Below are 13,730 nucleotides of genomic sequence, written 5' to 3' on the forward strand. Positions count from 1 at the left end.
AGCCCCTAGACCATGCCCTCTGTTGTCATTGAGGATGCTCTCTGAGAAAGTGTAGCTCCTGTGAGATGAGATGCTCTCAGAGAGGAATATTCACCCTTCAGAGGACACAAGGTGGCTGCCAGCTGCTTGCCCTCAATGGTTTGTGATCACAAGAGAAGAGTCAGTGCCAGGAATGAGATACAAACTCTGTCACCTGACACACTCACATATTCCTGAGCTCTCTTTGAACCTCCCTTCTGGCTTATTTTTGTTTTGGGCATGCTAAAACTTGGCTGAGTCCTGGAGAAGAAGATGCACTGGGTCACTGAGACCAGGATGGACAAATTAATTCATCACAAAGTGTGGCCCATTGGGACCTAGGTGTTGAAATGCTGATAGGACAAGACGGAGGGAGGGAAGAAGGGAAGGCGAGTGGGTGAGAACATTCTCAGGGTTTTTTTCACTTAGGAGGGGGCAGGCACTGAAAGCTGTGGCCATACACAAACCATGGGTGAGAAGGACAGGCTGGGGGTGGGAGGTACTTGTTGGTGCCCATTCAGGAGGGAAGATAAGTCTGGGAGCTTACTCAGGTGAGGTCAATTGTTTCTTGACCTTTGCTAGGGAATTCTTTAGACCATGTGTTGCCAGTGTACACTGCAGTGATCTCGAAGTGGTCACTTTATGCCCATCAAGTCTTTCCCACCTCCACCTTGGCCTTGGGTTAGCTTCAGAGAGCTGCCTCCTCTTGTGCTCACCAGACCTGCAGCTCAGGCAGCCCCTGCTTCTTACCTGAGGCCAATACTAATCAACCAGTGTGGTAGAGACAGGTTGAGAATGTTTTCTTTGAAATAATGGGCACCAGAAATGTTTGGGACCTTTTTCAAATTCTGGAATATTTGCACACACATAATGAGATATATTGGGACTGGAACCCACCCATAAACATAAAATTAGTTTATGTTTCATATGTATCTGCGGTGTATATCCTGAAGATATTTTTATGCAACATTTTTAGTGTTTCTATGTTTTGTCAGTGACCCTCTCACCAGGTCAGGTGATGGTGATCCTCTCATGAGGTCACTTGTGGTTGGTATCGTGTTGCATTCAGAAAGTTTTGGATTTTGGAACATTTCAGATTTCAGATTTTTGGAAAAGAGATGATCAATCTGTATTTTACCTGGATAACCTTATTTCATTTTTATAGAGAACTTAATAAGAAATGCTAACTGCTAAGATTGCTGTCATTCTACCGACAAGGGAACAAGTTCAGAGAGATGAAGTCATTTTTCTTAAAGCCACACAGAAGATAAAAACCCAACCCAAGATCAACATGGGATGTGGCTGCAAGGACCCAGCCTCCTTTTCAATTAAGGATTGTCAGGGTATACCCCTCAGGAACACCTGCAGCTTCTATCATGCACCAGTGTCTGTAATGGGGAGGTACAAGTTCTGTTCTTTCTTTAAAAGAGCCTCATAGTGACAGATATAGCTGTTATCTTGGGATGGTAGGCCACCCTTCTTATTTCAACTGCTTCAAAGTACTTGGTTGATGGCAACAGATTGCTGCCAAGGAATTCCAGCTGTGCGACTAATAACAAAGGTAATCATAGCCACTAACATTCATTAGGCACCTGTTATACTTGTGTGCCCGGTAAGGTAGAGGATTTTCTAGTCTTTGCTTTAGAAGGGGAAAGAGACACAGAAAGATCCTGCCTTGTCCAAGGTCACACAGCTGGTTGGTAGCTGAGCCAGGCCATTGACTGAGTCCTCTAATCCCTACATTCTGTGTCTGGGTATGTCCTGAGTTGGATTTGCAGGAGTCATGCCCGAGAGATGGTCACTCTTCATGTATAGAAACCCTACTCTGAGCCAAACAAGAGGAGAGAAGAGGACTTTAGGGTGGTGGTCATATGGGAGAGTGAATAGGGTCTCAGCCAGGGTGCTGGGATATTTGAGAAATGCACTGAAGGAGGAAAAAGTGCTGGGGTAAGGGAAGGAATTTGGAGCAGAGAGCTGAAAGATAAAATGGTTATAAAGAGCAAGATCTGCCAGCTTCACAACTTTGGATCAATTCTATTTAAGGGCTAGTTGGGTTATTAGGTGGGGTGTCCCATGGGAACTCATAATGGGAAATTTTGCTTCAAAGAACGAGAGAAATACCTTTGAACTGCAGTTGCCTACAAAGTGTGTGTGTGTGTGTGTGTGTGTGTGTGTGTGTGTGTGTGTGTGTAAAAGAGACATGGAAAGCTGAATGCCAAATAATTCTCATTTTCAACTGTCAAAGTGGGCTTCGGGGTGGCTATTTTGGTGTGTTCTTGTCATCCTGTATACACACAGGGCTTCTCTACTGCAATTCCACGGGCTTCGATGACTCTTTAAATTGTTTTTCCATTTACAGAGGTGGGGCATTGTCTGGCCTGAGCTCTCCAGCTTACCACAGCTCCGCTCCAATGAACAACACTATTTTTTATTCCTAGCGGCGCATTGCTACTAGTTCAGCGATTTTCTTCTTCAACATTCTCAAATGAGCATTCACAGGTCCTGGCGAGGTAATACTGCTCCTGAAGCTGTGATCCATTCCCACAACATGAGGGATTTCGGGCACTTCTAACTTTTAATTTCTCTTAAAATGAGCTTATAACTTCCTACCATTCCCATTTGGATGCTTTTACAACTGACAGTGTTTTAGGTTTATTGCTTCTAAAGAACAAATGTATGAGGCACATTTCTGGCTTAGAAATTCTACCTAGTTCGATGCCTGGCAACAAGTAAAATTATGTCTCAATTTTCTCCCATAAAGACCTTCTTGAATATCAGTTTTGATAGTCAGAATTTTTTATTCTCTTTTTAGTTACTGATCTGGACTGAGGGGGTCTCAAGGAAAAGAGAAATTTCTTGGGGATTCTGTACTTTCATGGGATCTGGCTTGGGCACAGCTATTCAGGACAGCGACAGAAACCTGTAGCTGGCATTTGGAAACAATTTTAGCTTGACTCCCATTTTTATCTCTATGTGAAGGGTGAGGACACAGTCAAGGTGAACCTCATCCTTATATTCAGACAGTGACCACATATTGTAGAGGTAAAAATAGGTTATGGTTAAGAGTCAGAGGCACTTGGAGTTTATTTCTTCCCAGATAAGCAGACATGTGACCTTGAGTACCCTTCCTGGGCCTCAGTTTCCTCATCTGTGAATAGGAATATTAATAACACCTACCTAGTAAAACTGTTAAAACAATTAGATAGGATCATACTTATGTAGAGACTGGTATACAGTAAGTTCTTAGTAAATTCTAGCTATATTACTCATAGGGCACTGCCATAGTGAATGCCCAGCTCCAGTACCTCTGCCATCAGCCACAATATTAATACACTTAGGTGAAGAGGAAGCAGTTACAGGCACATACAGTCTCTAAGACCATGGTCATTTTTAGTGTGTCTTGTCATAACAGATGATCAATTTTTATCATGAGGAACCCAAACTGTTATCAGTAATATTTCTAATTGTTCAGCTTAAACAAACCTTTGACAATTGGACATAGGCAGAAGCTTATGGTTTTGAATGGCATTAAAACAGAGGAGAAAGGCACGCTGGATAGAATGCGTCTCATGGTGTGTATGGTCACTCTAACTTGATACTGGCCAGGGTCTTTGTAAATCTGACTCACCACACTGAGTCCTTGGTGAGTTTGGAACTCACGCTCCCATCTTCTTCCAGGAAGATGTCCATTTGCAAATTGGCGTCATTATCATGGGCTGAGAAATAATTGGTAATGACTCTTGCTGGAATTCCAAGGCATCGTAAAACTATGAGGAAGGAGCCATAATTAGACACTTCATCAAAATGTACCAATTGCACAGTGCAAAACCCATTCTCACATGACTTTCTTCTTTACTGACATGAAAACCTCCTTTAGACATGTCCTCAAATATTTTGTACTGAATAAAGTTGACTTGTTCAACTCCCTGGGGGCCTGAGAGGGACATTTTGTCATGTGACTTTTAGCACTTAAGTTGGTGCCAACTGAAGCCAAATGGGATAGAATCCCAGTAGCAGGGTCCTAATCCTTTAGGTTTTAATCACAGGGTCATAAAAGCAGTATCTTAGTCCCATTAATGGGACCATGATCCTGGCAATTAAAAACAACACAAAAGAAAAACAGCTAATAAGGATTTACAGAGCAGAGCCTTTGTGGGGTTTTGCTCTTCCTGACTGTAATTCACTCTTGTGACACTACAAATTCATTTTAATTGTTAGATAATAAATTACCTGGATGCAACTCTTGCCATATATATCTAGTGATGAAGCTTAATCCAAACGTCCTCCCTGGCTCCTGGGACACCAGGCATCAGGGCTCATTGAAAATAATTCAGCTGACAATTTTAAGATTAATGACTTGGCTTTTCTTTCTCCCCCTCTCAGAATAGTTTAGCATTTTAAACAAAGACTATCCTCCTTCTTCCATAAAACAACCTTGGAAATTCAAAGGTGTTGCCAGACTCAAGTGTCTTCTTCCTTATACGACTTGGTATTACCCAAAACAACATCAAAGGCAGTCAACACAGGCTCCTCACCTTCATCTTCCTCCAGCCCCTGTTTACCTGTGGTCTTAAGAATAAATGATCGGTAATCTCCTTCTGTTTCTTTCTTTTTTTCTTTTTTCTTTTTCTTTCTTTTGCGAGTCTGGGGATGGAACCCAGGGGCGCTCAACCTCCGAGCTATACCCCCTGCCCTATTTTTTATTCTTTATTTTGAAACAGGGTCTCAAGTTGTGGAGGGTCTCACTAAGTAGCTGAGGCTGTCTGTGAACCACGATTCTCCAGTCTCAGCCTCCAGGATTACAGGCGTGCGCCACCACACCCGGCCTTCTTCTGTTTCTGAATGACTCTAATATGAATCGCTGAACACAAACTCATTACTACAGAATGAGACTTGTTCTAGAGTGGACCTTACTCATAAGAGTAACTTTTCTTTCTTCTGTTACTAGAGATTGCATCCAGGGGATTCTACCTCCAAGCCATACTCTAGCCTCCTTTATCTTTTTATTTTGACATAGGGTCTCACTAAGTTGCTAAAGCTGACCTTGAACCTGCAATCCTCTTGCCTCAGTCTCCCCAATACTGAGAGTACAGGTGTACACTATGGCATCTGCCCGGCACTCATAACTTGAAGACAGGCAAAGCTTGATTCTGGAGTGCCTTCTTTTCCTTCCCTCCAATTCACACTTCAAGTTCACTCTCACCGTGACTTCTCCACAGTGTGTTTTTGTCTTTTTTCTTTTTTTCATTTACCACCCAAACCTGTTTTCAGGCATGGATCTGACAGCCTTTTAATACAAAAATGTAAAAATGAATATAAGGTGATCACTATTTTATCTGGTTGTAAGCCCAAAGGAACTGATCTAGGTTAGTGAAGTTGTAGGCCTGGTGGAGGCGAGGGGGCCTTTTTGTTTTAGTGGAATCACTTCAAAGGAGTGGCTGCTTGCATAGGGCTGCCTCCCATGATTATTGTTGTTAACTCAGCTTGAGGGTCTTAAGGGAGAGAGACCCCTTCCAACCTTCATCTCATCATTAACTTTAGGCTTCAAGTATCTAGAACTCCAGAGGCCAGAACTTCTAAGGGACTGATACTTTTGGCCTTTATTTCTCTCAGTAAATATACATTCCTTTAGCCCTTAAGTGTATTGAAAAGGCTAAGAAAATATTCTTATTCTGTTGATGTCACAAGGAAGCAAAACAAAACTGAACAGTTTCTATTGGAATCACTGACTAAGTACTAAATTGTCACAGCTTTGATTTAAAACAGGTGGACCTAACAATCCTTTTAAAAATGGCCTTGCCCTCGCCTCTAGCCACTCCCTTTTTATTTTATTTTATGGGTTTAAAAATGTTAACTAGGTGAAACATTCTTTATTAATAAGCAGGCAGGAAGGGCACTGAACTTGGGCTTAATGTTGCTTCGAGGCAGTAGAAATGGCATGTGAATGAAAATCATTACAAGTGGGGAAGGCATACTGAAATAAATGCACTTTTTAAAATATTCACTGAATTAACTGTAGCATTATCTGGGCCAAGAGAGGCAAATGCCATTTTGAAAAATAATGCAGGAGGCTGAAGAGAATAATTCCATCCCTATCTATTTAGTTCTGCAGATCGGTGGTTGGGCAGATTAAACGCCAGAAGGGCAACTGGGGATATGAAGGTTGTTCATTACGTTCTGATATCTAATTGCTCAGGGGCATTGAGACTCATGTGTAAAGGTGGAGATGAGACCACCTGCCATAATCCCTTCTATAATTGGGATAAAAATTAAGTGGAAATATTTATAAAACTTCTCAATGATAAATAAGCAAATAATCATATATCACAATCATATCTTCTCAATAACAAATAACTTATATTTTCCTTATAATTTTAGGGTTTTTTTCTTTTAACATTAAAAAAAATGTGATTACTGAGAAGAAAATGGCTCATCTTTCCCCCTCCATCCTTACTTAGCCCTTGTGACCCTCCCCTTCTCTGGGTGTTGAGTGATGGATTATGTAGGAAATGGTCTATCATTCTTTCCATAAAGATTCTGCAGTCAGAGAGACCATGAGCAGATTTGGGCCAGGCAAATTTAATTATGCATTGACTGTATCCCAAAATACTCACCCATAAATTCTATAGAGGCAACAGAGGTTGCTAAGTCTCTTTGCCAGGTTATAGATACAAAGTCTTGCAGTGAAATTTATACTAAAAATATCCCTCAATTGGATACTTACATGTGTTAAAGACACCAGCAAAAACCCAGCACTGGCCATATCGAACTGGCTTCTCAGAGCTCTTGTACTCCAATAGAATGTCAACGCTTCCGGTCCAAGCTGATGGGGGGACACCATAGGCATAGATATTGTCCCAGGATCCAACAAGAACACCTTCATCATCTTTGGCATTAACCTATATGAGGCCAGTTGAGGTGAGAAGGAAGAAAGGTCATTTAAACGAGTCCCTTCCAGACAATGACCTTGGGCAAAAGAAAAGTCCTCAGGGAAGAATCCTGTGTTTATGGGAAAATAACTTGACCCACAAGTAAGAAATCAGTGTTCTAATGGGCTTTGACTTCTATGATGATTGGTGGACTAATGAATTGTTTAAAAAGTTAATAGATGTTGTCACAGAAACCATTACAGGTTAATACAAAAATAGTTTCCTATGAATAACTTACAGTTTATTTATTTAAAAAATCATTGGAGAAAAATTCTTTTTATGATTATTTAAAGGGATTAAAGTTTTATAGTTTTGTTAAAGGGAATTTCTGATTACATGAAGGATTTGTGTTGTTATGAATTTAATATGGAGGAGACTTAAGCAAAAAATGGCCATCTTGAATATTTGGGAAAATCTTGCTACGTATTCAGACTATAATTGTCTAGTAATTGAAGACCAAAAGTGCAGGAGCAAAGACCTTTTGTGTTTAGACAATAAAACTGAGGCCAAGAAGTAACAGTTTTGAGGCATTCTGCCAGTTTTTTTCTGGGCACTGCTGAATCCATCTCTTTTGATGTAACTTCGGCCACATTTAATTACAGTCAGAAGAGTTGAGGTGAGAAACAGTAGTGATTTTCCAAAAATGAGTGTGACTTTAACAATCTTTATAACTGACGTGAAAACGTTTAGAGCCTTGCTACTCAAAGTATGTCTGTGGGCCAGCAGTTTTCAAATTCTCTGGGAGCTCATTAGAAACATTGAATGTCCCTCCACAAACCTACTGAATAAGAATCTGCATTAAAAAAAATCTACTGGTGGTTTGTTTGCTCATTGGTTTGAGAAACATAAGTCTGGGTGATGCTGAAAAGATATTAGTAAACAGTGTGAATTGTAATCTGGAGTATGTTCATTTGGGTCACAAAAACTGTAGAAGAAATAATGCAAGATGTATATGTTTCCTGCTTCACCAACTAATAGCACAGGCTCAATACTTGTCCAGACCTCTTTCTTTGGTTTATTGTGTTTAGCTGTAGAGGAGTCTATGTTCCCAACTACTTCATGAGTTTACAGAGAGAAGAAATAAAATCTATGCCTTTATGAATGTCAGCAATTGTTAGCAAAGAGTCAGTGCTCCATAGTTGTTCAATAATCACTCGTGTATTCAACAAGCAGATAGGCACTGCACATTGACTCATACTAAGAACTTGTCCCTGGAAAGAGATGGACAAGAAATTAAGGTCATTGGTATTAAGATAGAAAGATCAAACAGGTAGAGTGGGGGCCAAGGGAGGGCATAATAAGCTAGGTTGGAGGGTAGCAATGTTGGGGGCTTTAGAGAAAAGATGGTATGCAAGTTGGCCAGATAGAGCCATCCACATAGTGGGAAGAGTTTGATTCTTGGTGTCATGAAACATTATGGCAAGCTCAGGACCTATGAATGGGCAATATTGGATGAAATAGACAAAGTTGGCAGAAATTGCTTGAACTGTGCATGCCTCTTCTACTCAATAGCTTTCCCCAAAGAGGCTCCTTCTGTGGAGTGCTATCTAGAAGACTGCCATTCCATTTGATTTAGATGCACTATTGTCTCCCTTTGACTCTGTGTCCTGTCAGGCTAAAGTGAAGAAGTGTTTTAGTAACTACCAAGTTATTGGGTTCAATATTCTTTGAATGTTTCTGAAAGACCCCATCTAGCTAATTGCAAACTTGTGCCTTTGATGTGAACTTTGACTTTAGCCTGTAGATCTATAAGACGAAGAGCGTCAGCAAGGTTTAGCTAACCCTTCTGGATTTATTTGTGGTCAGTACTTCTTTTTGCAGTTCAAATGATTATTTTTAATATGTGTATCCATTATAATAGAGCCAGAGGAGAGTCTTGATAGACTCTCATGTGGTTTGCTCTTTATAGGTAAGTAAATTCAGCTTTAAAATCACTTTGCCATTTCTTTATCATAGAGAAATAGAAGAAGATCTATGAATCCCTTAGGTGAAAGTTCCTAAACTGTGGTTCTGATGACTGGTTTTCAAATAGATAGCTATTAATTAGAAGGGTTATTAATAGCATAAAGCTGAACTTGATCAGCTAAGGGGAAGAGTAAGAAAAAAAAACCTCTCCTTCTTAGACATTTTAATTGTTGATGCTGAGCTGTTCCCTGTTGTTAGATAAATCACAACTCTCATTTATTAGAATTGGGCCAGATTAGCTACTGTTTTCTAATTAGAACATTGATTTCTAGGGAGCTTAGATACTGAAAGAGATAAGTCTTTAGTGACAGGTATAATGGGTTAAAGTAATATTTCCTATTCAGACAGTAAGATATGTTTTGGGGACACTTCAAGGACATGCTGGTCCTTTTTTCATGTCACGGTTGGCTTGTGTGATGCCCTATTGTGAACTCAGCATCGGGCCAGTGGAAGAATAAAGTGTCTTGGTCTTGTGTCACTAGTAGTCATGTAGACAACATGAACCCTAGGACTATGGGCAGGAGGTGTTATTCAACTTTTTTAAGGTTGTGCCCTCCAATAATGCTTACAGAATTGGAAAATAAAAAAAATTCCCTGAAAGTCATTCTCAGCATCATGAGCACAATGCAATAAACTCCAAAATCTGGTGCCAAGAAGGTGAGGACCCTGGAGTGCAGCAACAGAAAGCATAGTGTGGGCCTGATCTTCATCACTGGCTCTTCAGAAGCCTTTATTGATGAGTCAATAAAACCCCGACACTTTTAAAATTTATCTTTCAAAATCTGGATATAAACAAACTGAATTAAAAATGGCAATATTTGCCTTGTTATGATAAGAATAGTGGAAATACTACTCATGGAAAAATAGAAAGAAAAGGGTCTCCAGCTCAAAAGAGGTAGAAATTCTGGGGTAAAACAAGAAAATGAAGTGAAGGGCAAGAATACACCTTCCACTAGGAAAGACAGTCTTGGGATGAGAAATTTTACAGAATTTTAAAGAGAGAGCAGAGCCCAACTGTTCTAATGAATATTTCCATTTCCTCAGTTAATCTTTCTTTCTCTCTCTAGTCTCTCTATGGGTACTAAAGATACAATGAAGTACACTGGCCTCAAACCATAGTTCAGAGGAGATATCAAACTAATATTAGGTTGAGAAGAAAGTCAAGTTTTCATCTATTAAAGAAAATGAAATACTTGGGGGAGAGCTATGCAAATATAAGAATGTGAGCATGAAAAAAAGAAAAGGAAGCAATAAAGAGGGAGGAATAGAAGGAGAAGAGAGAGAGAGGAAAGAGGAGAGAGGAGAGAGGAGAGAGGAGAGAGAGAGAGAGAGAGAGAGAGAGAGAGAGAGAGAGAGAGAGAGAGAGAGAGAGAGGTCATACTAGAAGAAAACAAGATTAAAGAACATACAGAATTTTCTCAGGTTCTTAGGTCACAGATCTAAGAAAACAAATTAAGGACCAAATCCATGACAGGGCTAATAATAAATTAGAAACTTCCAGAAATAGAATAGACACTGCTAAAAATAAAACTAATGCTATAGAAGACAAACTTGAAAGAACCAAAGAAATTGCAAATGAAAAAGACAGTTGCTCTCTATCTCTGTTACTCTCTTTTTCTTTCTCTCTTTTTTTTTCTCTCTCTCTGACTGCTTCTCCTTTTGACCCTGCTGCCTGAATAAATCTCGTAGCTGTAAAAAAAGACAAACATTTAAAGAAAAGTTAACAGTTATTAAAGACAAAGATGATACATCATAAGAATAATTAGTGTCCTTAAAATATAGCACCCAACTCATTAAATAGAAGGTATAACTATAATATAATTTTACTTAGGGGAGAAAAAACCAGAATCTATATATTATAAGGGAAATTTGTGTTCTATGGTAATTGGAGGTACATGCTCACTGTTTATATATTTTAACCATTTTGAACTTTAGGACAAAGAACTAATTGTTCAGTTGCTTAGATGAAAAATGCAAATAAAAAATGAGTAAGGGAATCAGGCTCCTTCACATTTCTCCATATTACTGTTCAATTAATGTTCACATGGTCCTGAGAAAAAGCATGGTTACCCTGAGCATCACAAACAACTAAGATGTGCAGCTATGAAGATGACCAAACATGGAGGATTGCAGGAATATAACAGCTACCACAAAGAACTTAAAATGTGACATCAAGACAGTTAAGAACTGACTCAAAGACAGAGACCAAGGACAGAGATTGTGATAAAAAGGCTCAATAGGGAGAGAAATACATATAAAGTTAAGCTCCTATGGGGATTATAGTTACAGAATGAATTTGAAAACTCAATAATGTTAAAACAATAATCACCATAAGAAAAGATTAGACATGAGGGAGAAAAGAAGAGAGGGGAAATTAAACGCTAATGTTTTAATGTGTTCTCATAGTTAATTACACCATCTAAAATTAAAATGTAGTTTTAAAATACATAATTACTTTATTCTTTAATAATTTTTGTAAGTTTTAAATAAACTCCTTAAAGAAGGATTTGCTGGGAAATGATGTCTCCTGTTAGTGAAGAAACCTTATTTGAAGGTTAACAATTTCTTTGGCTACAGCTCAGTTTTTTCTATTAAAGTAAAACTTAATAAATACACAAAACTTCATCAAGTGATGTGTGAATTTATGTTTGTATCACTTTAACTACCACTATGATAATATGATGTATAATTAGGTTGCCAACAGTAAAGGTATAAAATCAAAAAATAAAAATAGAATTTCAGCACAATTACATGCAATACTTTAAAATTGAATTGCATGGCATTATTTGGCATAAATACAAAGAGATAAATGGACTACAATATAGAACACATAAATAAGCCCACACAAATACAGTTAATTTTTGACAAAGTGGTAATCCCATAGTCAAAGGATAATTTTTTTTTTCAAAAAACGGGACTGGAGTAATTGGATATTCATATGCAAAAAAGCAAGCTCTGATTCATACCTTAACCATTATAAGTAGATCTACAGACCTAAATATAAAACAATATAAAGCAATATAAAATATAAGGCAATAAAATATCTAGAAGAAAACAGTGAAGAAAGTTGTATGACCTGGGTATGGGCAAAGAAGACTCAAAGTGTGATCCATAAATTAAATATTAATAACAGACTTCACCAAAATTAAGAATTTTTGTTCTTTTAAAAGCACTGTGAAGAGGATGAAAAGATAAGCCAAGAGTGAAAAGATATCTGTAAATCATTTTTGTTTTTTTAATTTGAAAGTAATTTTTTTTGTGATACCAGGGATAGAATCCAAGGGGCATTCTATTTCCGAGCTACACTTCCAGCCCTATTTTTTATTCTTTATTTAGAAACAGGGTCTCACTGTGTTGCAAAGGGGCTCACTAAGTAGCTGAGGCTGTCCATGAATCGCAGTCCTCCTGTCTCAGCCTCCCAAATGCTGGAATTACAAGTGTGTGCCACCATGTCTGGCTTATTTGAAAGTAATTTAAAAACTAAGTGGTATGTAATGTAAAGCAACATATAGACTTCACATGAATAGATTTCTGAATGATGTGGAGATCTGGATTTAAGTTCTTATCCTACCTCTAAATCTGTACAACCTTGGACACTTTACTTAAATGAGATTAAAATCTCTTGTGTTTAAATCAACACAAAAGGTGCTGCTAAAATCTCTTGTGTTTAAATCAACACAAAAGGTGCTGCTAAATTAGATAATGTATACAGTGTCTAGTACATACTTCATAATTTTTTATGAACTCTACTGGCATCTGCAGTTATTTTATATACTGAATTTTAATTCTTTTTTTTTTTTTGCAGTATACAAGATTGAACCCTGGGACATTCTACCTCTGTGCTATATCCCCAGCCCTGTTTTTTATTCTTTCTTTTTTTTGTGTGTGTGTGGGTGGAATCTAGGGGCTTTTCTACCTCCGGGCTATGCTCCCAGACCCATTTTATACTTTTGGAAACAGTCTCACTAAGTTTCTGAGAGCCTCACTAAGTAGCTGAGGTTGGCTTTGAAACCTATGCGATCCCCCTGTCTCAGCCTCCCAAGCACTGGGATTACAAATGTGTGCCACTATGCCCAGCTTTTTTTTATTAGCCAAGAGTGAAAAAATTTGTAAATCATTTTTTTCTTATAACGCACTTGTATTCAGGTCCTAGAAATGACATTTAAGACTCAGCAAGAAAGCAAACAAAAATTTAAAACATGAGAAAAATATTTGAACAGGTATGATATTAAAGAAGATTCATAGGTGTCAAGGCAATAAGAGTTGTTCAGTGCCATCAATTAGGTAGGGAAATGAAAAGTAAGACCACAAGGAGATAACACTACACACCAATGAGAAAGTCTACAATTAAACCGGCCAGGTTGGCACATGCCTATAATCCCAGTTCTAGGTAGGATAAGGCACAAGGATCGCAAGTTCGAGGACAACCTCAGCAAGAGTGAGACTCTCATTAACCCAGCTAGACTTTGTTTTAAAATAAAAATAACAATAGGGTTGAGGGTGTAGCTCAGAGGTAGAATGACCACAGGTTAAATTCTCAGTATCCCCCAAAAAGTAAAGAAAAGAAAGAAACAATAAAGTCTAAATTTAAAAAAAATCACTGATCATACCAAGTGTTGAGAAATATGTTAAACACTTGGGATTCTTATGTTTCTATACTCTTATATGATTTAAAAACTGTATCTATTTAAATATCTATATATTCAGTTGCAATGTAATAAAATGTTAACAATGGTTATTTCTTGCTGAACAAATTAAGATAATTTTTTGTGGAAAGTTTTTTCTCTTTTCTTTTCACTATATTTATGGAGCACAATG

General features: G+C 38.3%; 1 protein-coding gene across 1 annotated transcript in view; it reads right to left on the bottom strand.

Annotated features, from left to right (window-relative positions):
• F13A1 (coagulation factor XIII A chain) overlaps positions 1 to 13,730 on the bottom strand; it is a gene marked incomplete at both ends in the record, with an annotated part of 188,633 nt that overhangs the window by 74,730 nt on the left and 100,173 nt on the right. Inside the window, 2 exons of the mRNA XM_080709828.1 lie at positions 3,647 to 3,785; positions 6,743 to 6,917. Coding sequence (XP_080565954.1) covers positions 3,647 to 3,785; positions 6,743 to 6,917 — 314 coding nt within the window. The remainder of the gene's footprint in view (positions 1 to 3,646; positions 3,786 to 6,742; positions 6,918 to 13,730) is intronic.

Source organism: Muscardinus avellanarius (assembly GCF_963383645.1).
Source record: "Muscardinus avellanarius genome assembly, chromosome: 14".
Classification (NCBI taxonomy): domain Eukaryota; kingdom Metazoa; phylum Chordata; class Mammalia; order Rodentia; family Gliridae; genus Muscardinus; species Muscardinus avellanarius.